Genomic DNA, 23,156 nt, shown 5'->3' on the forward strand with positions numbered 1-23,156 from the left:
CCACCGCTTCAGGACCCTTTACTTTTTTAGGCAACTGTTTGCAGTGTTGCAAAGATGCTATGGTCTGTAGCCTTACTTTGATAGTCAGAAATTAACTGGATTGGAAAATTTAATCAGATAATAGTATTATTTAGCAATATGCCACAATTTCATTAAGGAAAATAAACTTTGTCCTACAAATTGCTATACATATGTATATGCATGTAAACGTATATTTTTTTCTATAAAAGAAAAAGCAGTACTTGAATATTTCTACTAGTCCTTTTAACCAAGTTCAGTGTTAAAAGTGGCACGTCTTATCTTGGGACAACTCTTGAAACAGATATTAAAGATCTGAAACATTAAAGGATCTAAAATAGAAAGCATTTATAATGGTGCTTTCCAGCCTGAGGATGCCGTAGTGTTTTAAGATGCAGTCCTGTAAATATTGTTTCGCATATTTTGCTCAGTGAAAGCCATTACTCATTGTGCAGATGTGGAGTCAAAGTCAGACAAACATATACATAGGTAGGGGACGAGCGTTTCTTAGCCAGTAATTATTGCAGTTGCTGCAGTTAATGCAACTGCGTGCATGCTTATGGTGGTACGGAGCGCAGTATGGGCACACAGCCCACGTACTCACCCTGGTCCTGGGTGAGCTTGGATCCTACCTGGAATTTTCTGCTGCCAGATAAAGTTAGTTCAGGTGTAGTTCAGTGCACGTGAGCATCTGTCACAAAAGCAATTTTAGGGTGATCATATCCCATCCCTCCACATCTGGGGTAAAAACATTATTCAGATGTTAAAATGACATGATATAAATCTATTTTATGTCATTATTTCCTCCTTGAATTCTTGTGTTTATTTCTGACTGCCCTATATTTCAATGAGGTGACAAGAGAATGAGAAGATGGTTAGAAAACACAATTAGGCTGAGATGTGGAAAGCTTTCTTTATTAAGAGAAATGGGAAAGTTTGTGACTTGCTTGGAAAAAAGGCAAAGAAATATAAAGGAGTTCTAGAGGTGCATAAAAATATACAGTACTGTTTTGCAGAATATAAAGCAGATATTTCTTTTCCCCTAATACAAGAAGTTATTTATTGGAATTGCAAGGCAAGAAACGTAAAACTAGTTAAAGTCGTATAAATTTGTATTACACTGCATAATAAGCATGTGGAACTCATTACCACTGAAAATCATTGACACCAAGAGAGCAGTAGGTTGTTTTAGTATTATTATTATTTTTACTAAAGATTAGATTTATTAAATAAAAATACAGACATTGGCTTCAAATTAGATAGAGTTATGAAAGACAATGGGTTTAAGGATATTACTAGCTGTCAATGGAAAAGTAAGCAAGTGTCTTTATGGGTGAATGTCCCCTCAAAATATGCTCACCAAAATGATTCTTGAAGTATTTAGCACTGACCTTTGTCAGAAGTGAGGCAGCGGGACGATGGGCTGATCTGGGAACAGTTCCTGTATTCCTCTGCGTTATTGTAGTCCAAATGCATTTGGAGGAAACTATTCAGGGAAAAATGTACCATGACCTGAAGTAATTCTTACTGGAGTCTCAGTAGATTAAAGGACCATTTCATCCACTGTGGAAATTGGCTGGGTGGAAAATGCTGCACAGCACCACAGGTGGAAGGAAAATTTTTTTGCAGGTGCATTTGAGTAAAATTCTGCTTTTAGGTTTTGCAGTAGAATCTGAAACATCTGCTGTGGATAGATGAACCACCAGGTTTTTAATGTTCAGTTTTAAAGACACCTGTGCAGTGAGCTGTGTGAACCTCCCTATTTATCCATCTTGGAAGGAGGAAGGGCTGAGTCAAGCCTGCTGGAATTCAAAGTTAAGCTTTCCGATGTGCTGGTCATCAAAAGTTTTGCTGAGATTAGCATGCCAGCTCTCACAGTTTAGCATCACTTGGAATATGTGCTGAATTCTTTCTACTATGTGGGTTACTTGGGGCATTCAGCACATATAAACCTATAATTAGTCCTAAAAGAAAGCACTGTCCTGTCCTCGCGAAGATGCTGATCTTAATGTGTAACAGTGCTCTGTATCTGTTGTTATAGTATTTCCACTGACATAATACACACTGGCTTATTAAAACGGAAGCCGGGATTGTAAAGCTAGCACAGTGGTCCACAGTTCCTGATGCTTAAAAATAAGAACTGGGTGAATGCACATCTATTATTTTCAAAAACATCACCGTCCCTAAGCCTAGGAAACGGGATGCAGCTGTTGCTTTTTTATTTGAATCGCAGTCAATTAATGTTAATGATTGGTAAATTTGAATCAATCTCATGATTTGAATAGAAGATTAATTTTTTATTTTCATGTGTACATGATAGCAACTAAACATTGTTGCTTGTGTAATCTGGTGCTATGCTCTATGACATTAAGCAACTTAAATATTTGACTGCTGCTACTACAGCACATGACAAAATATAAGTGCAGGCAAATTACTGCAGAAAGTTAAATTTTAATATTTTACCAGCTTTCTCTTTAATTTCAATAATTTATAGCAAATGCACAACTTAGCACTGTACTTTCATACATCTTTCTTTTCTTCACCATTGATTGGTTCATGAACAGTTGCTATTTATTATTTATTTTGAAAGCTTTTCTCAGAAACCCCAGGAGATGGATCTTGTATCCATTCCTTAAGGCGAGTAGTAATATCAAATACTGTAATAATAATAAAAAAGCAATAGTGTTTTGAGCAGAAAGTAAAAAAAAAACCAGCAAGTTACAGATTGCTTGCTTTTTACTGACTAAATAATGATGATTTTAAAAAAATGCCTAGAACATAATACTGTAATGATTTTATTTTAGAAGGTGGATTCATAGGCACAGAGAATAAAGTCTGAAGAAAGGTCAACTGCCGCACAAATTACTCAACTGGTGTCTCAGTCCATTCAGTGGAGTGATTTGGCATTAGGATCTCAAAACCCATTAATTTATTCACTTCTTTGCAACAAGACAAGCAACCACCTTTCATATTAACTGAGTTGACAGTGTTTTTCAGATATTTGTCCACTGGAAACTTGACTTGGATCCCTGAGTTTTTGGAGAGCATTCTCAGTTGCCTCTGCTCTCAGCTGGATTTTAATAGAGCCTCATGAAACAGCAACAGGTCTAGATAAACTCAGTGTGAATTTATTTTGCAAGCTCTGCTGGCTTTCTCACTTACCCCTGTTTCTTACCTAATTTTTCTGCCTGGCTTGCTCAATCAGGCAGTGATTTGCCCAATTTCAATGTGTTGAATGTTTGGCTCATCTTCCTCTCTCATTTCTGGACTATCGCATCCCAGCCTTGCTATTGTCCTGTTTCTTTTTAACTTCATTTTTCATTGAAACAAACCAACCAACCAACCAAAACCACGGAGAAGCAAAACAAACAAAAAATCCAACTTTGCATTTTGGATGCAACTAAGATCTGCTGTGATGAGTTACGATAATGACAGACTTACAACAGTAGATTCATCTTTGCTTTAGACTTTAGTTCTGCCGGGGTTATGCTTACCTTCATGCAGGCAAAAACTGTCAGCTGTCTCGCTGGGTTCTCTGGACTTCTAGCAGTTGTAGAAAAACATACTTAAAAATCAGTGAATCCTGAAACTTGATATTAATTTTACCAAGTTAGCTATTTGCTCTGTTTTTACCAGAAAGCTAAACCATCACCACTATTCCAGTTCATGTTCTCCCTGTTTACCTCCACCTGCAGTGTTCCTACTTCTTTTCCAAAGGAATGACACTCCCTTCCCTGTTATCTTCTCATCTCTCCATTTATTTAATCCTTTTTTCTTTATGTATGAGCCAGACTCCATACAGGTAGATGGTTGCTCGTGGTGCTGCTTTTAAGCTAACAAAGTTCTTTTGCCTACCTCCTGGTAGTGATCCTGGGTTTTTTAGCCCAGAGCTACAGTAAGAAGTCAGAAGTGGAAGAATTAGTATCTATTTGATGCATTCAGAGCCAGAGACATACCTGGTTTTGTATAGCTGCAACTCTACAGCTGTGGGGGCAGATAATAAACAACAGCTCTTCCTTCAAAATCATGACAGTTTTGTAAAAAAAATGGGGTCTGGGTACACAGCAGAGCTCAACCATAAAAACCAAAGCACTGACCTACTTGGGCAAAATACCTACGCCTGAAAACTTTTCGTAGAATCATAGAATGATTTGGGTTGGCAGGGACCTTTAACGATCATCTAGACCAATGCCCTTGCCGTGAACAAGGACATCTCCAGTAGATCAGGTTGCTCAGAGCCTTGTCCAAGTTGACCTTGAATGTTTCCAGGGATGGGGCATCTACCACCTCCCTGAGCAACCTGGTCTAGTGTTTCACCACCCTCATTGTAAAAAACTTCTTCCTAATATCTAGTCTGAATCTACCCTTTTTAAATTTAAAACAAGTACCCCTTGTCCTATTGCTACAGGCCCTGCTAAAAAGTTTATCCCCATCTTTCTTGCAAGCCCCCTTTAAGTACTGAACAGCCGCAATATGGTCTCCTGGGAGCCTTCTCTTCCCCAGGCTGAGCAACCCCGACTCTCTCAGCATGTCCTCACAGGAGAGGTGCTCCAGCCTTCTGATCATTTTTGTGGCCTTCCTCTGGACCTGCTCCAACAGGTCCATGTCTTTCCTGTGCTGAGGGCTCCAGAGCTGGATGCAGGGCTACAGATGGGGTCCCACCAGAGCAGAGTAGAAGGGGCAGAATCACCTCCCTCGACCTGCTGGCCACACTTCTTTTGATGCAACCCAGGATACGGTTCACCTTCTGGGCTGCAAGTGCACATTGCCAGCTCACGTCCAGCTTTTTATCCACCAGTACCCCCAAGTCCTTTTCCACAGGACTGCTTTTAGTCCCTTCATTCCGAAACCTGTGTTGATACCAGGGGTTGCCCCGAAAATCACAACCAGGGATGGGTGATTTAGTGAAAGCAGATGCAAGTAATAAGGCTGAGGATGCTCGATACCTTCTTTATCTCAGTCTTCACTGCTCAGGTCTGGTGTGCCTGGAGCAGGGTTAGAGGAAATACCAGTAGTAGAAAAGGATTGATTCAGGAATCGTCTCTGAAAGTTTGTGAAGATTGAGGGAGGTCCGTGGGGGCTGAAGAAAGGCCACTGTTTAAGCCATCTTCAGAAAAAGCAAGAACAGGAATTAAAAGTTGATCAACTTCCCTTCAAACTCCTGGGAAGATCACAAAGCAAGCTGTCTTGGAAGCAATTTCCAGTCACATAAAGGAGAAGGTGGTGACTGGAAATAGGCAGAGTGGATTTACTAAGAGGGAATTGTACCTGATTAACCTGCTTCCTTTCTGTGATTAAATGACTAGATCTGTGGATGAGAGTAGAGCAATGTATGTTGTCCAGCTTAACTGTAGAAACCCTTCTGACACGGTCTCCAAGAGCATCCTTGTATCCAAGCTGGGATGTTATACTCCAAATGGATGGACTATGAGCTAGGTGATAATTGGCTGGAAGTCTGGTCTCAAAGGGTAGTAGTTAATGGCTTGTACTCTACCTAGAGGCTCACTCCAAGTTGAGGACTGCAGGAGTTTATACTGTGACATACCCTGTTTAATATAAAAAACCCAAAGGAGGAGACGGTGGAGGGCATGCTCACTAGTTTGCAGATGACCCCAAACTGGGAGGGCTGCGGTCTGCATGTACGAGGGCAGAGCAGCCATTTAGAGGGACATAGATAGGCTTGAGGAACGGGCTGGCAACAGACCTCATGAAATTCAGCAAGGACAAATGCGAAGTCCTACCCCTGGGGTGGTCGAACCCTGTGCACTGATACAGATTGGGGATGGACGAGCTGGGCAGCAGCTCTGCTGATGGGGATTTGGGGGTCCTGCCTAATACTAGGTTAACACAAGTTTGGCCCCAGAGCAGAGTCAGCAGAATACCAGCTCTGAGCTTTCCCCATTCTTTTTGGCACAATGTTTTGCAGTCCTCCAGGCTCAAACTGTGTCCATGAAGTCTTACCGCAGCTGCTGGGCTTCGCACTGGCATGGCTGAGATGTCCTCACGCATGGCTTTTTGCTGTCTCACCCATGGGGATGACCAATCATGGTGAATGTGTTGCAATGAGCAGCTGAGGATGGTAATATTTTAAACCCCATTGCTTGAATATATTGGGGGTTTCGACATGGGCAAACCCATGTGGAACGTTGACTTGGCTAGTAGCTTACAGTGGTTTAATTGATATGTTTTTCATGCAAATAGCCTAAACAATTGAACTAAAAATAATCAGTATCAAGTGACGGTTGCTGTCAGCCTTGTATTTACCTATTTTCTATCTGTGCTGGATGGATATGCATGTATTTGTAGGTTGTGCTAGATATTCTCTGACTATGAAATTGCAGCAGTAGGTTGTGAAACATGTATGAAATCAAAATTTTGAATGCATAGAGGCCATAAAAATACAGATTGCTGTGGAGGCTTTGCTATGCAGGACTATGATGTGCATTTCTAAATAGCTGGAAAAGCTCATCAGACCTTGCAAGGACGAGGGGGGGAAAAAAAATAAAGAAGAAACCTTAAATGGCTTTGAAACCTAAGCAAATCTTTCTGCCTTCTTTCCTCACTGGTGGATTTCCCCTTAGACTTGGCTGAGAGCTTTTTAAAAGGAAGAACTTCAAGTTCTCGCTTTTAAGTTTGGCACCATTTTTGTCATGTTTACATGCTATTTAATTCTATCATTTGCAGGACCGGTGTGGGCAGGATGGATTCTGAGGAGGAAAAACCAGAAAGGCTTCAAGAAAAGGGGGTGGGCCAGGTGTCCAGGAATAATTTTTATCCTTTTTTCCGCAAATGGAAACCTCTTGCTAGCTGTGAGAATCAGATTTGGTTCAGCTTTTTGTTAATTTGAATGAAATCTGGTTTATGAAAATGGAGTATTTGTCACTGGTCTTGCCTTTCCTGTTGTGTTCCCTTGCTGCATTTTGATTTAGAGTAACAAGATGCCAACTGGGAAAGGCAAATGAAAAGGAAGTTGGGGACTTGAGAGGAACAGTGGAGTTTCTTCGAGATGTGTAATTCATCTATACACCTCAGTTTTATATTCTCAGTAAAAGTAAATAAAATAATAATGGGTACCAAGTGGGATAGTAGTGAACTTTGTGTTAGGACTAAATAATAGATCTCATAAAAAGATGCATGTGAAAGTCAAGGTCATGGTTGATAGTCCTTTCACTGTAAGGTTTTGTGCATGCTGTTTATAATAATTATTAACTGTTTTCATTTTTATGTTGTTGTTCTTGGGTTTTTTTGGGTTTTTTTTGTTTTGTTTGTGTTTTTTTTTGTAAATTAATGAAATTCCATGCTTCTTCCTACACTAATCTTTTTTCTGTAACAGATGAGCAGGCATCTACATTTCATGGTTGTTACCAGGATGTTTACCTAGGCATTTCAGAGCTTTTAGGCAATATTGGGAAAAGCACATGAGTTATATTTAAAGCAGCATGTATCCATGATGGAAAATAAATATTCTTTCTTTAAAGCATGGAAGGACAGAGCTGCCCATAGTTTGGTAAAGGCTGTGGTGTGTTGCCTACTCTAGTTGTCAGGGCTTGCTCTCAGATTGGTTAGTCTGGCACTCTGTAAGGGGAAGAAAAATTATTCTACAACCAACATGATACTGTTTCCATTAGAGGTTGTAATGTTCTTTATGTGTATTGAACTTCCATTGGGGTTTACATGCAACTTGTAATCACAGGTGAAAACTAGGAAAAGAAACTGAAAGTCTTCACTGGAGATTAAAAGAAAAAAGTGTCTAATTTTATTCTCATCAAAAGCATTCAGTTCGACTCCTAAATGTGACCAGAACAAATGTTTTGAGATAGATCTGTATTAAAAATACTTTTATAGGAAAACAAGCTTTAATGTTATGTGCCTTTTCTTACAGGAAATTAAAATGCATGACTGACAGTGAAACTGTTGCACCTGACTGGCCTTACTACAAAACCATTGATAGGATCTTATCCAAAGTGACAGACCACAGCGATGTGAAAATGCATGAAAATCAGCAACCAGGTCCTTCTACATCACAGACGGAGGCCTCGCAGTCTCCATCAGCTAAGTCTACACCTCTGTATTTGCCGTATAACCAGTTTACATATGAAGGAAGGGAAGAGTGCTTTGAAGATGAACATTCAGAGAGCTCGTCAAGCTTACTCTCTTACAAGCTCAGGTAGTACCTGTTTTTCCCCCTTTCTTGTATTTCACAGAATTAACTAGATCTGCTATGTAAAGGGGACACCCTAGCACATTTTTCTCTAACAGCTCTTGTATCTGTTCTCTAAAGCACAAACGAGATCTGTTCCCCAGTCGCAGCCACTTTGCTGAATTAGGGCATTTTCTTTATTCCTTTGGGTGACTGGAAGGGAGTAGGAGGACTGGGCAAAAAGTTGTATAATATTGCCAAAACTCAGCATGCATGTCACTGCTCTCATGAGGTAGAGTGTTTGTAATAGGAGTATAGGCATGTTCAAGAGAGTTCTGCAATGCAATCAGAGGTATAACATACTGTTTAGATGAGATTTTTGGCTTGCTCTAGTTTTGCTTTTTGTATGAGTTTGAGATTTCTTTGGCTTCAGCTATTATTAAAATGCTGAAAAGACTCAAACAAAATATTTCTGTGGACGTTGATATGCTTTTTGTGCAGTTTGAAAGTACATTGCAACATTTCAAATACAATTGAGAAGATCACTTTTTCAAAGTAAAGGCTAGTTTGAGAATGCAGACATGTGTTTCCTTTTTTTGATAAGATTGGAGTTCTCTGGAAAGCAGCATTTTAACAAAAGGCAGGCTTGTACACTTGATGCAAATTTTTGTCTTTACTGGTCTCATTTTTCATCCAGAGTGGTGTGAAATAAGAGTTGATTACAGTTTTCTGGCAGGAAAAAAAGTTGATCCTAGAGATCCTTATCATGAGTCTGTGAGGCTGTAACTATAACAGTAAAATTATCTGTCAGTCATGCAACTGAGAAGGTGTTGAGCTGGAAGAAGAACCAACCTAACAAGTTTGGATTATTGTTTCCGAGCCTGCTCTTGGATGAATAAAACTAGGGTAAATTAATTCAACCATTCAAGCAAATAGTCCTTGAATAGCTGATTATTTTTTAAAGCTTTTTTTTTTTTTGTAATTGAATATATATTATGGTGTATAATTCTCACACTGCAGCAACCTTTTTGTTCACAAGCAACAATTTTTTTCATAGTAGTTCATTGTAAGTAGTTGATATCCCTGATACACAGTCTCTCTTGATTTTAGGATCTGCAGACTCCAAGATCATGTTTCTGATGCAATAACTTTTTTTCCTAATTAGTAATTTGATTTCAAATAGTATTATTTAATGTTTAATTAGAAGGTCATTTTTCCACAAACATGAGCTATAGTTTATTCACTAGACTATTTGAAAACACCAGACTTTTTAAAAATGCCAGGTATTACGTGTCTTCAGCTGAGGGATGACTCCAGGACAACACAGATTTTGTACTGTAGGTGACTGGTAGGGGAGGACAGAGGTCACCACACCAGGTTTCATTACAGAGTGTAGACAAGCCATCACAGAAGTCAAGCTAATCAGCCACAAATGCATATCTGTTGTGCTTACAGTTTGCACATGGACTCCCACTCTCATGTAGATGCTTTCATTTACAGCTACGGTGGACTTAAGCCCCTCTAACTGAATTATTTCCCTTGCAATAACAGCTGGAAAATTTAGGCTATAATGCATTTTAGCCAACTTCAGATTCAGTGGTTTGTTTACTTTGTCCAAGGTAATTACCTAACCTGTTCTGGTAAAAAATATTTTAACTTTACTTGACCAATTTAGAAACTGCAGATCAAGGGCACAAGTATCTGAAGGGCGCCTACCAGAAAGCTGGAGAGGGAGTTTTTGCAAGGGCATGTAGTGATAGGACAAAGGGTAATGGCTTCAGACTGGAAGAGGGGAGATTTAGAATAGATATTAGGAAAAAAAAATGCACTATGAGGGTGGTGAGACACTGGAACAAATTGCGCAGGGAAGTTGTGGATGCCCCATCCCTGGAGGTGTTCAAGGCCAGGTTGGTTGCAGCTTTGAGCAACCTGGTCTAGCGGGAGGTGTCCCTGCCCATGGTGGGGGGATGGACCTAGATGATCTTGAAGCTCCCTTCCAACCTAAACCATTCTATGATTCTATGATTTAAATCTAGCCTTTAACGGCTAGATTTCAACTGGCTGCAAGTCTGCATGGCAGGTAATGATGCTTTGTCCTTGAAGTAGGTCAGGCTGCAGTGCTGCTGGTGCCTGCTAAGGGTGGCTGTGCAACAGGGTTTGGGAGCTGGAGGAAAGGTTATGTGAGCTGTCAGTGTGGTAGGACCTCCATAATACATTGCTACCTAACATTGTTCTCACAGTCTCCACTATAAAAGAATTTTGTGCAATATAATATTGTGCATATAATTTAACAGCAAGATATGGACATATTCACAACTTAAAATGCAGTTCTAATGTATTTAAAAAAAGAAAAAGTTGAGCTGTAGATACCACAAGAGATCAGTATAACATTTCAGGTGAGCATCGCGATCAGATTGAAAATTAGAAGGTACCTGTGATATTAATGGGGCATGTATCTGGAAGGATGAAAAGTGGTACTCCAGTAGTCACAGGGGGTTTTGAAAAGCTTTTACAGCTTTGACCTGTTTAGTCTGACGAATAAGAGAAGAGTAAGGAACCCTTTCTTGTCCAGAAGGAAATACAGTGCTTGCTAATGATATCAGATGGGATAAAATCACTTAGAGCTGCAATAGTAAGACAAGGAAGATGATTCTTTTGGAGTTGCTAATGGAAAACGATCAACTGAGAAGCAATTTTCAGCTTAAGCAATTAGAGTCTCATCCCGTATTTGAAAAACACTTTGAAATAGCCAACAAGAGAGAAAAGAATTAGAACACAAAATTTGGGTCCATCTTGGCTTTTTGTAAATGCCCTTGCCTCTAAACAGTACACAGTTGATCTGATAGATTCAAAAAAGGAACTAAAGACAATACCGCAAAGTGCAAAATAAGCTTATGCTATGGGATTTTTTTCTTCAGTAATCAAAATCATAATGTTATGGCAACAACATATAGTGGAAAAAAACCCTGAAACAGTACTTTTTTTCAAGTCAGCTTTTAAACTTCTGAAAACTTTACCGTTATTCCATTAAACTCTCAAACACAGCTTTTGAGTCTTAGCTTTGTATTTTCCACAGTGTGCTTGAACATAGCAGGAGGCTACTTCTAAATTAAAACTTAAAAAAAAAAATCATTGAATGTAATGGTTAGCTTTCAGGATAGAGAAAAATGTCAAGATTTATATGCCAATCAATACATACATACTCTCAAGCTAAAAATAGTTGAAACTAGATTTCTTTGCATTTTATTTGAAATTCTTTGAGTGTGGGACCTTCTTACAAAACCCATATTTTGCTAGTTAGTGATAATACAATTAACATGGGATGAAATTTATTTTTATTTTTGTTGCAATTTGCAGATGAGAAAAACATTTGGAATCCCTATTTCCCTTTAATGGGGTGCCTGCTATTTATTTAGTATTGTTCTAACACTGCTTTTGGGCTTCAACAAAGCTTGTATTACACTGCAATGTCCATAAAACATCTGACAGTAATAGAATTGTTCCATTATGGCCAGATAATATAATGCAACATGGTGGAGTCTTGTTCTGCAGCTTAAACTTTTAAAATAAAAATTCCTGACACCACTATAAATGACTTTTTATCTAATTGAAAACAGTGTTTTTTCACCCTGTGGACTAATTTATAGTCTTTATTTTCATTGTTAAAGTAATGACAGAACGTAATTATCCAGACTGTGAATGTGGTTCAGACTTCATCTGTTCTGCCATTTCTGTCGTACTGAAAATGGGGATGAAAGAGTTACTTTCATAGATTAATAGATCATAATAAAACCACCATGTCATCTAGTCTGAATTCTTCTGAAATATCATCCATGTATTTGAATTCAGTTATTCTGATGTGGAGTCCAGAAATGTTATGGAGGGGGATCTGCGACATGCTTCCCTTCAGCAGAGGACTACTGCACTCTGGTGCCCCGTGTATCTGTTGTCCTCCACTTCTTTGTTTCTATAATTTGTTTGACTCTTGGAAATTTTTTACTAGATCTGATATATTCAGAAGATGGAGAATTCACTCTTCCCTGCAGGGATCTGTTCCAGTGATTAATCCCTTGCTTAAACCAGTGTCTTGTTTCCAATGTGAATATAGTGAATTAAACTTTCAGATGTTACTTCTGTTTATCTTTCTTTTCACTGTATTGGAGACCCTTTCAGTATTTTTTGCTTTTTGCCTCAAGGTAGTTTTGTACCGTGATCATACCATCTTTGGTATTCTTTAATTTTAAAATATAGATTAAATAATTTGGTACAGAAAGAGTAAGAATTGGTAACATGAATTAACCAAGATATGAATTGTCTAATAGAAGTGCATTAAAACTTGGTGAGGTTGCTAATTCGGGAAATAACAGTTTTGGCAAAGCCTTTAATCTTTCTGAAATTATGCCATGGCTATTTAAAATCTGAATGGGCAGCATCTACAAAGAAGTTTGAGCTTTAGGCTATGCACATTATGTAGTGCATCTTAATTCATTATGCAGACTTGTTATCATAGCAAGATGCTTTGCCCAGGCTGCAAGCCATTTTTGTGGTTCTTTTCTACACTTTACGTCAAGGATGAGCCTCATTAATTCCTGAATGCATTTGGCTGTATTTGAATGAGCCTGGTTTACCAGAAGATCCAGGTTGCCTGATTCTCAGTCCTCAAACTCTGAAGATCTTTGTGCCATCTCTAATATTAATATTATTTATTTTCAGATCATTGTTCATCATTTTCCATAAAGATATGCGCTATGGAAATCTACTCAGATATGTACATAGGTAAAAAAGCACAACCAAGCCAGAAACAATGGTTAGTAGTTGAAAGACATAAATTCCTGAAAACAGTGGTACTGGAGACCCATTTCTTATGAAGCAGTCGGGAAGGAAGAGTTGTTTTTATGGTTTTCTGTAGGTAACACATTTTGGCAGACAGATTACTCTTTCTATTCAACGCCTGTTACCTTAATTATTCATACACATCACTGAACTGAACCTTACCGGGTGAGTGTAGGCAATCAATTGAGGAAGTTTTAATTGAACAGTGATTGAGAAATTGATCTTAGATAGGTAGAAGCAAATACATTGTAGACTTGCCTAATATCTTGCCTAATTATATTTGGAGGTTTTGCTTTGTTTCCTCCTGGTCCCCAATGCACAGTGTCATTTCTGCTCAGCATTATAGATGAAAGGGAACATTTTCTTTCCTTTGGTTTGCTTCATTTGAACCCTGCCTGTCTGTTTTGGAGCATAATGTGGAAATAGCTTTGTGAGGTCCTGCTTGGAACGTGGTCCCAATGCCAGAGCTCTTCCACACTTTGTGTGATCAGGGGAATACCAGTGCCAAATCTCTTAGAGGCTCCTTGCCCTAGACACTGGAGGCCCAAGAGTATGAGCAGATTGTGTTTGAGGATCTGGATTTCCTAGACCCCTCTTTCCTTCAGATCTCAAAATCTGTCTTCAGAGACTAGGCTTGGCAAAGAGTGGAGATGATGCTTTGGCATCCACCTTCTGTGGAGGCTGTCAGGATCTGTTGCACTCCTATTGTCACAGAGTTGTTGGCTGCACAGGAAAGCAACGTGGAGAATCAGCAACAGGAACCAACTGGTGTTTGCTACAGCAAACATTGATCATTTCTTATACTCATGCCTATAGATAGCCAAACGGGACGTACTCCTAGCGAAACTACCTGAGGATACTGATGCTGGTGTGTTACTCAGTGCTGAACCCGTATTCCTATACCTGCTTTGCTCTCGACTTTCTGTTATAAAAAGTTACTGACACTGGAGAGGTCTCTCTGGCATGCTACCTAGGAGACCTAGAACTTCTCAAGAAAGATGGCTCAGTATCTGAGGAAACACTTCAGTATTCAAATAACTCCTTCAGGCATCGCTGGACATTTTACATTGTTTCATGTTGCTGAGGGTTCTTTACTTGTGAATTAGATTCTTTAGATCCTTCTTTTGTAGACCCCTTCTCAAGAGCTCTCTTTCGAGAGCTATTCTGCAAGAAGAGAGGATTGTAAATTCCAAGTATTTACTATGGACTTGTGAGTGATCATAAAGCCCTCTCATTGACAGTCACTATGGCTGGAGAGAAAAGGAGATTGGGAACACCATCAAAGCTAGGCTTGTCTGAAATAAGTGTTTATTTTCAATTAAGGCTGTCTAATTACCAAGTCTTGTTTGTTAATTGTAAAGAAACACAGAGAGTACTTAGGAGACCTTGAAGAATCCTTGTGCCCTGGCTTTTGGGGGGACTTCTCTGTGCTGAAACACAATTTTGAGCAAGCACTTGTCAGCAGGTACCTTCTCAGTCATTAGCAGACTGCAGATACTGCTGATACAGTTCCCCAGGTAGCTGCCATCACCACCAGACGTTTTGCCTCTCTTTCCTCTCTGGAGCTGCGCAAGGCAGTTATTGTCTTGGATGTATGGTTATATGTCTTACAGGTTTTTGATGGACCACATTTGTTTAACTGAAAAACAGATAAAATCCCATACAGACTCTAGGATAACACTTCAAAAGGGTTTTTTTTTCTTCTCTTAAAAATAAGGCTTATTTAGATCTTTCAATCCAAATCTTTCCATCTCATTTTTTCATGCCTTTTTTTTTTTTTTTTAGCCTCAACTGAAATTGAAAACCAAATGGCAGCCACAATTGCCAAGAAAGTCATGCAATACTCAGTACTCAGTACCATTGACATGCCCCAGATTTTCTCTCTCATTGCTTATTAAGGACCATTCTCACCAGGGTTTATTTTGACAAGATGCAAGCCCTCTTGTGGCTATAGGAGCCAGTTCTCACCTGTTTCAGACAAGAGGTCTTACCATAGCTACTTTCTAGTACTGTATAGGGAAGAGGATAGAGATTCATCGAGTTTTCAATATTTACATCCTCTGGAATGACAAGTTTCAATTCAAAAGGTGAATTTGGCTAAAATAATACCATAATTGCAGAAAGTTTCTTGCTCTGCCTACCAGAAAGCATGCATTCTTTGTGAATGTGAGTGCAGTGATGGGAACCTTGGAATAGCAGATTCAGTGTTGTCCTTGGACTGCTGTAGACCTTTACCACTTGCTTGACCTCTTTGAGAACCTCATTTCAAACCATTCTGGCCCTTAGACTTAATGGGGGAAACAGCATTTGCTGTCAGCCAAGACCTGTTCTTGCAGGATTGCCTGGCTGTGATAATCTCAGTGATCAGCTGAAAGCTTGACCTACAGCTGGAACAGAGCAGCATGTATTTATTTTACGCACGTTTATTTGATGCCCAAAATCAAATATGATATAGAGAATCTGCAAAGGTGAGTTTATTATGTGTACTTTCCAAAGTTTTTTTTAGCGTAAAGATGATGATTTCTCCTTTCCCTTAGCATCATTTTAGCAGTGTGATGGTGATAAAGTCCTTCGAATTGTAAACGTAACTTTAAATTCTTGGATAATCTGAAAGCCGGTGGTCTTTGTTCACATGCTAGTGTACATTTATAAAGGAAGATTGTTGCCTGTGCGCAGGGGGACATCACATTCAAATGACTAAATAGTTTCCCTCAAGACCAATTCTAAATTTTTATTCTCTAATATTTTACTAGCATTTAATTTAATCCACTTGTTTCTTTTCATAGACCTCCCCCTTTTTGGGTCATTGCACTCTTAAATGTCAAGGGGCTTGTGTCTTTTTGTTATATTTGCATTAAGTCTTTCAGGTGCTTAGGATTGTTTATTTCTCTTGCTGAGAGATCTGGATGTCACAGTCACTGTTGCACAAAGCCTGTCCAGTAGGATAAGAACATGAATGAAATTATGATACAAATCTGCCACAGCTGAGTGACCTTCCTCCCCTCTCCCCTTCTTCACATTAATAAAAACATTTTTCTCAAGAATTCAAGTTATCCTTATTCAAGCAGGTCTTGAAATCTGCAAGGTGTTGACATGGCATACTACTCACAACTGTGCTATCTCACTATTGCATTTCACCCAGAAAGGATACTTGTGTTTGGCAGAATGCAACTGAGATTGCTGTTTGTGTGAAGGGACTTCAGGACCCATCATCAGAGAACTTTGATGTATGTTGGGGACTCCAGTCTGGAGTTACAAAAAGTGTGAATGAACACATGGACTGTCACTTCAAGTTAGAAAAGAAGTTACCCAGCTGTAACTGAAGGTTTTTGTGATGTGTAATTCACTTGTATGTGTGCCTTCTCCTTGCCTTTCTTCTTCCTTCACAATTCAGCATGCTTCTTTCTTAGATTACAGGTTAAGAGAAACAGATCTATGTGTGTGTGTTCTGACTTGTATGGTTTGTAGGCTGGTTTTGAATTTATGTGTTGCACTGTCACCCCATTAAGACCGCCATGTGAGCTATACATCTTGTGAGCACTGTCTTTATTGCTAGGTTTATCGCTTTCTTCCAAACCAGAAACTAAGCATGATGTAGCATAGAGAAAATTCTTCAAATAGTACCCAAATTGCACATGGCAGTTCTACAGATTTCAGATGAGGATGTGCAATTTGATACATGTTTGCCTAACTTTTGTACCCTGAGAGAACTTAGAGACGTTCTGCTAGGGGAACATCAACATGACTGGATACATAGACAGCCTTGGATTTGGCAATCTGGTGTTCTTCAAAGGCTGCAAATACTCTTTTTGAATTTCAGAAGAACTTTTTTTAAAATCCAAATAGCAATTAATTACTTTATTCTATACAGAGTCTTGCCTTTATATTATGGTGAAAACAAAACTATAGGCCAAAGGGTTATAGTGCACTTGAAATTCCTGTGAAAATATTAGGACCTTAAAGGGAAGTATGGTTTATTTTGTTAGCTATCCTACTTGTAAAACTGGTCATTAACATAAACATGAGAAGGTAGCCATAGTATCCTGCATTTGTGAAAAATACATTTAATTAAAAAAAAAAAATCTTAAAATGCAAGTGGCGAATGCCTCTAAAAGCGAATATGAAATGGTGTCAATCTGTGAGCTATAAGAAAAGAGGGAATCTTGTAAGCTGTATCCTGCTAAACTTTTGTATTGTTTATGTTTTGTGATGGAACATATAAATGAGTGGTCAGTGCAACTGCTGTGTCTCAGTGCAAGGGCAAATTCTGAGACTAGTATGCTGTAATGGGACCAGCCTTACTGACGCAATGCATTAAAAAACAAGCTGTAACTCATCACCACACATAACAGTGCAGCACTTTCTCTGGATGGGATAGTTATTGCAGCTTTAATAATGGCCAGATAAGCAATATGTATCTCCCAATAGTGTTTATAAATTCAATGTGTAAGAAATGTCAAGATAAAAAAAAAACAAAAAACCACCCTGGTATTCTGCAGGAAAAATTCTTATTAAAAACAATTAGTTTTAATTTATTTTTTTTACAGTCTGGAACACTGCAATAATACAGCAAATACTTATGCTTAATACAGCAATGAACTTGAGAGGGAATTTATTGGAGAACACAGAGAGGTTTAAAAATAGGACTAGGTTGTAGCTTTGCCAAGAATGTAGTATAGAATTTTAGGTTCTAACGTATTTTTTTTTTTTTACAAATATGAGTCTAATTGTTAACAAATATTCACATTTCAGAGCTGAAGAAAGACCGGTTAAGAAAAGAAAAATGCAAAGCTGCAGCTTCCAAAAGAAGAAGCTAAAATTAATGGAGGCCATGTTGGAAGAACAAAAGAAGTTGAGTAGAGCTATGGAAGAAACCTGTAGAGAAGTGCGCAGGATTCTGGATCAGCAAAACATCATTCAAGTTCAAAGCTTACAGTTACAGGAGAGAATGATGAATCTACTGGAGAAAATGATCTCCAAATCTAATGTGTAGTTTCCTTTGTGAATGCCTCTGAGATTACTATTGATATTATAGATATCCCTTTATTGCACACCGTATGTGTGTCTGTTGCCCTATTCCCAGGTTTTCCATGGAAATTAAAACCTTAGCGTAATATTAGTTAAGCAAAGAGAGCAGATAATGCAGGGTGCGAGCTATCCAGTATGATAAAATTAGTGCAATATATGCCTAAGTTGAATTATTTTTATATGGAAAGGTTAAGGGATGAATGGCTCTGGGAACTTCAGTACTATTTATTCCTAGGTCAGGTATTGTTTTATAAACAGTGGTGTTGTATGTTGCTTCACATCAAGGACTATAGCCTGACCTGCTGTAGGATAACAAAATAGTGCATTTCTAAACATGGTAATTGCATCCTGATGTTGCTGATTATTAAACCCTGTTTTGAAACATACACCGTGATTGTACAAGTGACCTATGGTTCTTGTGAAGAGCTAGTTGGGACTATGAGATACATAATTTTAAACTCCATGCCTGATATGAATAGTACTCTAAAGTATTAGGGTAAAAATAGTCTATTCAAATACACTTTTGATATAAAAAGAACCCCCCCCAAAACCACCTTACTATATACTGAATACTAAAATGTATAGAAGATACTTGAAGTTGCTTTTGATATTAAATGTTTAATTTTTTTCATTATTAACTGGAATCTGTTGACTTTATGAACAACCAGCAATGAAAACTCTCATTTATTCTCTATCACAAAAGAAGAATATTGTACTGTGTGTATATACATATATATATAATCTATCAAATGAAATAAAGAAAAAGAAGAAACTTATTTATTATTGCTGGGCAGATAGTATGCTTTGGGACAGTGAAAAACACTGGGAGAGATAATCACGGTCAGAGTTTTTAAATTCTTAATTGCAGTGTAAAGATACGCTATACTCACACCCAAAAGGTAGAGATGGAAGCCGTGAAGAACGTTCAATGCCTCTACAGTAGTATTTCTGGTGGCACAACTTCCGTATGCAATTAGATGTTTGAAGGTGTGGTCTGTAAGGCAGATCAACATTGATACACCACAAGAGGGAGCTGGAGGCATAAAGGATGGTATTTCAGTCGTTAAGATGAAGTACCAGCAAGTGTCTGGTTCTTCAGTGAAGTATGACATTGAAATAACCTTTAACATCAATTCAAAAATTCGTTAGCTGAATTTTCTATATACCATTTTTTTTGAGTTCTCCTTGAAAAACATATTTCTGCTGCCTTCACTGTATTTGCAAGACTGAAGGTAGGTTCAGATGTAGAAGTATAGAAAGTATAGAATTAATGTTAGCACTAGGAACTCAGGTAATTTTCCATTCCCACTATTAAATAATGTCCTCTCTTGAAACTTTGGTTTTGAAGGTGTTTGCATTTTCCTATGTAATTTAACGTATTGTTGCTTAAGCTAATGTTAGCTAAACTATTTTAAAATCCAGACCCAACCATTAATCTGTAATTATGCCTGGTGAACAGGATAAAGGTTATACTCACCAAGCAAATTAATATATGGAAATATTTCTTAGAAGATCCTGCAGGTATGAAGATTAAGAATGATTAATTATGTAAATGTGGCCCAGTCCTACGGAGTTTAATTCATGATAACAGGATAATGCAAATATAGTAGAAGACTGAACCTGCAGAAAATGGTGGCTGCTGAAGTAGAATTGAAATTGAAATAACTTTTTCACAGATTCAGGTAGGGTGATGTATCCATGTTGTAGTGCTTCCTTACACTTGAACTTGTTTACAGTGAGAGATAAAGAAACTCTCCACTGATGCCATGGGAATTAATAATATTTACTGATATTATCTCCTTGAACCTTGTAGCAACTAAATCCAACTAATGAGCAATAACAATGGCAGCGTATTTGAACCTCGTACTGTAGAGTAGGTAGCCCCTCTCCTTGCATGCTATGAGAATAGCAACTCCAGACCTGTAGGGACACAGGTACGGAGGTTATCCACTGATTCCTTGCATGCTGCCACAAGCAACCATGTCATATAATCTCTTTTGTATATGTGTGGACCTGTATCTTAAAATGCATTAGGTGTTCTGTCCACAGAATTATATGAAGAGCTGCATTACAGTTGGGATTGCTTTTAGGATTGCTTCAGCTCTGGGGCCCCTAACATAAGAAGGACATAGACCTGCTCAAGCAAGTCCAGAGGAGGGCCACAAAGATGACCAGGGGCCTGGAGCACTTCTGTGAAGACAGGCTGAGAGCGTTGGGGTGGTTCACCCTGGAGAAGAGAAGGCTTTGGGGAGACCTTATAGCAGCCTTCCAGTGCCTAAAGGGGGCCTACAGGAAAGATGGGGAGGGGCTCTTTATCAGGGAGTGTAGTGATAGGACAAGGGGTAATGGTTTTAAACTGAAAGAAGGTATATTTAGACTAGATATTAAGAAGACATTCTTTACTAGGAGGGTGGTGAGACATTGGAACAGGTTGCGTAGAGAAGCCCCATCCTTGGAAGTGTTCAAGACCAGGTTGGATGGGGCTTTGATCAACCTGGTCTAGTGGTAGGTGTCCCAGCCCAGAGCAGGGGGGTTGGAACTCGATGATCTTGAAAGTCCCTTTCAACTTAAACCATTCTATGATTCTATTCTATGAATATTCCTCATCAACTTATACCAATTTCATCTTGTATCAACACTGTGATTTTGCTGCTTTCTGTCGCGTTTACTCTTGAGAGCCAGAGGTCACGTGCCATGGAGCCCTTCTTCAGAAGAATAACACTCTTTTATAAGGTAGAGATTATTCTGATAACTGTTTCGCTAATTTTGCTCTTTGAGTTCATCCTTTTTAAAATGAATGACCAGAATGATATATAGCATTCTGGATGAGACTCTGAACATTGTCTTACATAACTGCATTAAAGGAAGTGGTGTTTTCTGGAGGTTGTGAGGTTTTATTTCTATATAAAACATGATTTTTTTAGTAGTTAAATTTAGAAGTTCAATTTTAACAAAAGGCTTTATTCCCATCCTTCCAGATTATCTGTATTCTAGCCCTCTTTTTGTCCACAGTGAACACAGCACTGCTGTAGGCAAATATAACTAGTTTCATGTATGACAGAATTTTATTAATGCTCTTTTTGACAACAGGTTGAAAATTTCCTACCTATTGATCGTTTCTTTTTGCTGCTGTTTCATTTGTTTTAGCAAAGACTGAACATTTACTTGAAAAAAATAAGTTGAGTGATTTTTCTGGTTGTGGGGGTTTTTTGGTGTTTTTTTTTGTTTGGTTGGTTGGGTTTTTTTTTAGGTAGGCACAGATTTCTCAACTATATGGGACAGTTAGCTGCAGGTAAAGGTATTTGAATGTTTGAGATGCTCAGACTAATTATAACTTGAAAGACCTGCCTAGAATTAAAATGCTTGGTAGAATTCCTGGTTTTGCAAAACCGAGACACTGCTGCTGTGTCTGTATGAGTAGGGAGTTTAGAGTGTAATAAGTATTCAAGGAGAGCACATCAGAGGTTACTGAAGTTTATCATTGTGACTATGACATTAAAGGAACTCCCTCATGGCTTCTAGAAGTGTGATCAACAAATAAACTGCAGCACAGGAAAACAAATTTCTTATTTTCAGGGCAGTAACGGGGTCAACACAGTATGGTATCACTTTCACTAAATGAAGCGCCTGTATTACATATACACAGACACAGATGGTGCAAATGGAAAAAAATAAATAGGGGAAGAAATACATTGCCTGGAGGCAGGTGACTTTGAAAGTAATGTAAAAATAGAATGAAAAGGAATCTGAGGTGGCAGATGAGAAAACGAGACACTGAGAAACATGCAAGCAGTTGAGGAGAAGTGGATTGTGATGAAAGGAAAGATAGGAAAAAATATGTTGGGCAAAGTACATGCCTCCAAACAAAGCTAGTAATGACAGGGACGAGAAGGAACACAACATTTTAAAAGACAGGAAAGTGAAAATGGAAGAAAAAACATAATGTCGAAGGAGAAAAGTTATGGAATGAAAATCTAGCACTAGTGAAATTCTGTGTATTTTGAACAGACAGCTCCTACAGAAAACTTAGGCAAGTTATAAATAAAGTACAGCAAGTAGTGACATTTTCTTCCCACAAGAGAAAAATAAGTCTCTGGGCAAATATTTGTAAGCAAAAATATTTTTCACAGACTACAGAGGTTGAGTAATTTGTAAGATGATTCCATTATAATTAAACAGCTTTTTCTCATGTTGGTAGTAACAATTTGCTGGTTAAATAATTTTTAACTATTTTTTTTTCTCCTTGACTTCAAATTGGAGAAGCATTTTAAGATTTCTGTTTGTTTCAGGCCTTGTCAAGTTTATAATTTTCTCCATAAACAGGAATCTCTTTTGCAAAGTACAAAACCAGAAGAAAAAGCCACATACAGAATTTATTTATTATTTTTCCAGACTTAGTCTGCCCAATGCAGTGTAGGCAAAAAGAGTTTACAACTCTGTAGACTTACACTAAGTTGACAGCCTGGTTCTGTGAATAGTCTCTTGTACTAAAGTCAATGGGACTACTCAGATGAATACATTTATTGAACTCTGTATGTATATGTTTGCAGGATCAGTTCCTAAGCTGATAATGTAATGCGAAAGGCAAATTTGAAAAAGAAATTTAGGAACATTTGGTGGTGTTATGTCAGCAAGTAAATACCAACCATCTGGTCTCTAGATTGCTAATCTATTTCCCCTGATTTTATGGGTAGCATACTTCCTGTGTGTGCAAGCTTAAGACTACATCATTAAACTTTTGTATTGATCTTTTTTTAGTGTTTTAACAGAAACATTTAAATTACTTCACCATTTTTGGAGAGCAATTTTGCTTCTATGCATAATTTTTCTGGTTGGAAATTTTTCATTATCCTACAGCTCATTTTAAGGTGTTTTATTGAAACACATTTCTAATAAGGATGAATAATTTCAGGTATGTTCTTTGAAAAACAAATCAGTCATCTGCACTGAATGACATCCAGTTATCTAGAGCCAACTAATTACTACAGATAAGATCTCAGTTTGATCCTGGTTCAAAGTTACGTCTTTGTAAAATATTTGCAATGTAGTGAAGGGTGTTGTTTGTATTCCAAATCTATTGTTCAGTACTAAAATATTTTTTTAAAGAAAGTAACTCATATAAAAATATCTTTCAAAG

At 38.1% G+C, this 23,156-nt stretch overlaps 1 protein-coding gene across 1 annotated transcript in view; it reads left to right on the forward strand.

The window, feature by feature from the left end:
• Positions 1-18,792, forward strand: part of MSANTD1 (Myb/SANT-like DNA-binding domain containing 1) — a 21,803-nt gene extending 3,011 nt beyond the window's left edge. The window contains 2 exon segments of the mRNA XM_009890516.1: positions 7,901-8,185; positions 17,744-18,792. Coding sequence (XP_009888818.1) covers positions 7,901-8,185; positions 17,744-17,984 — 526 coding nt within the window. The 3' untranslated portion in view covers positions 17,985-18,792.
• The last annotated feature ends 4,364 nt before the right edge of the window (positions 18,793-23,156 follow it).

Source organism: Charadrius vociferus, unplaced genomic scaffold (genome assembly GCF_000708025.1).
Source record: "Charadrius vociferus isolate BGI_N301 unplaced genomic scaffold, ASM70802v2 scaffold88, whole genome shotgun sequence".
Classification (NCBI taxonomy): Eukaryota; Metazoa; Chordata; class Aves; order Charadriiformes; family Charadriidae; genus Charadrius; species Charadrius vociferus.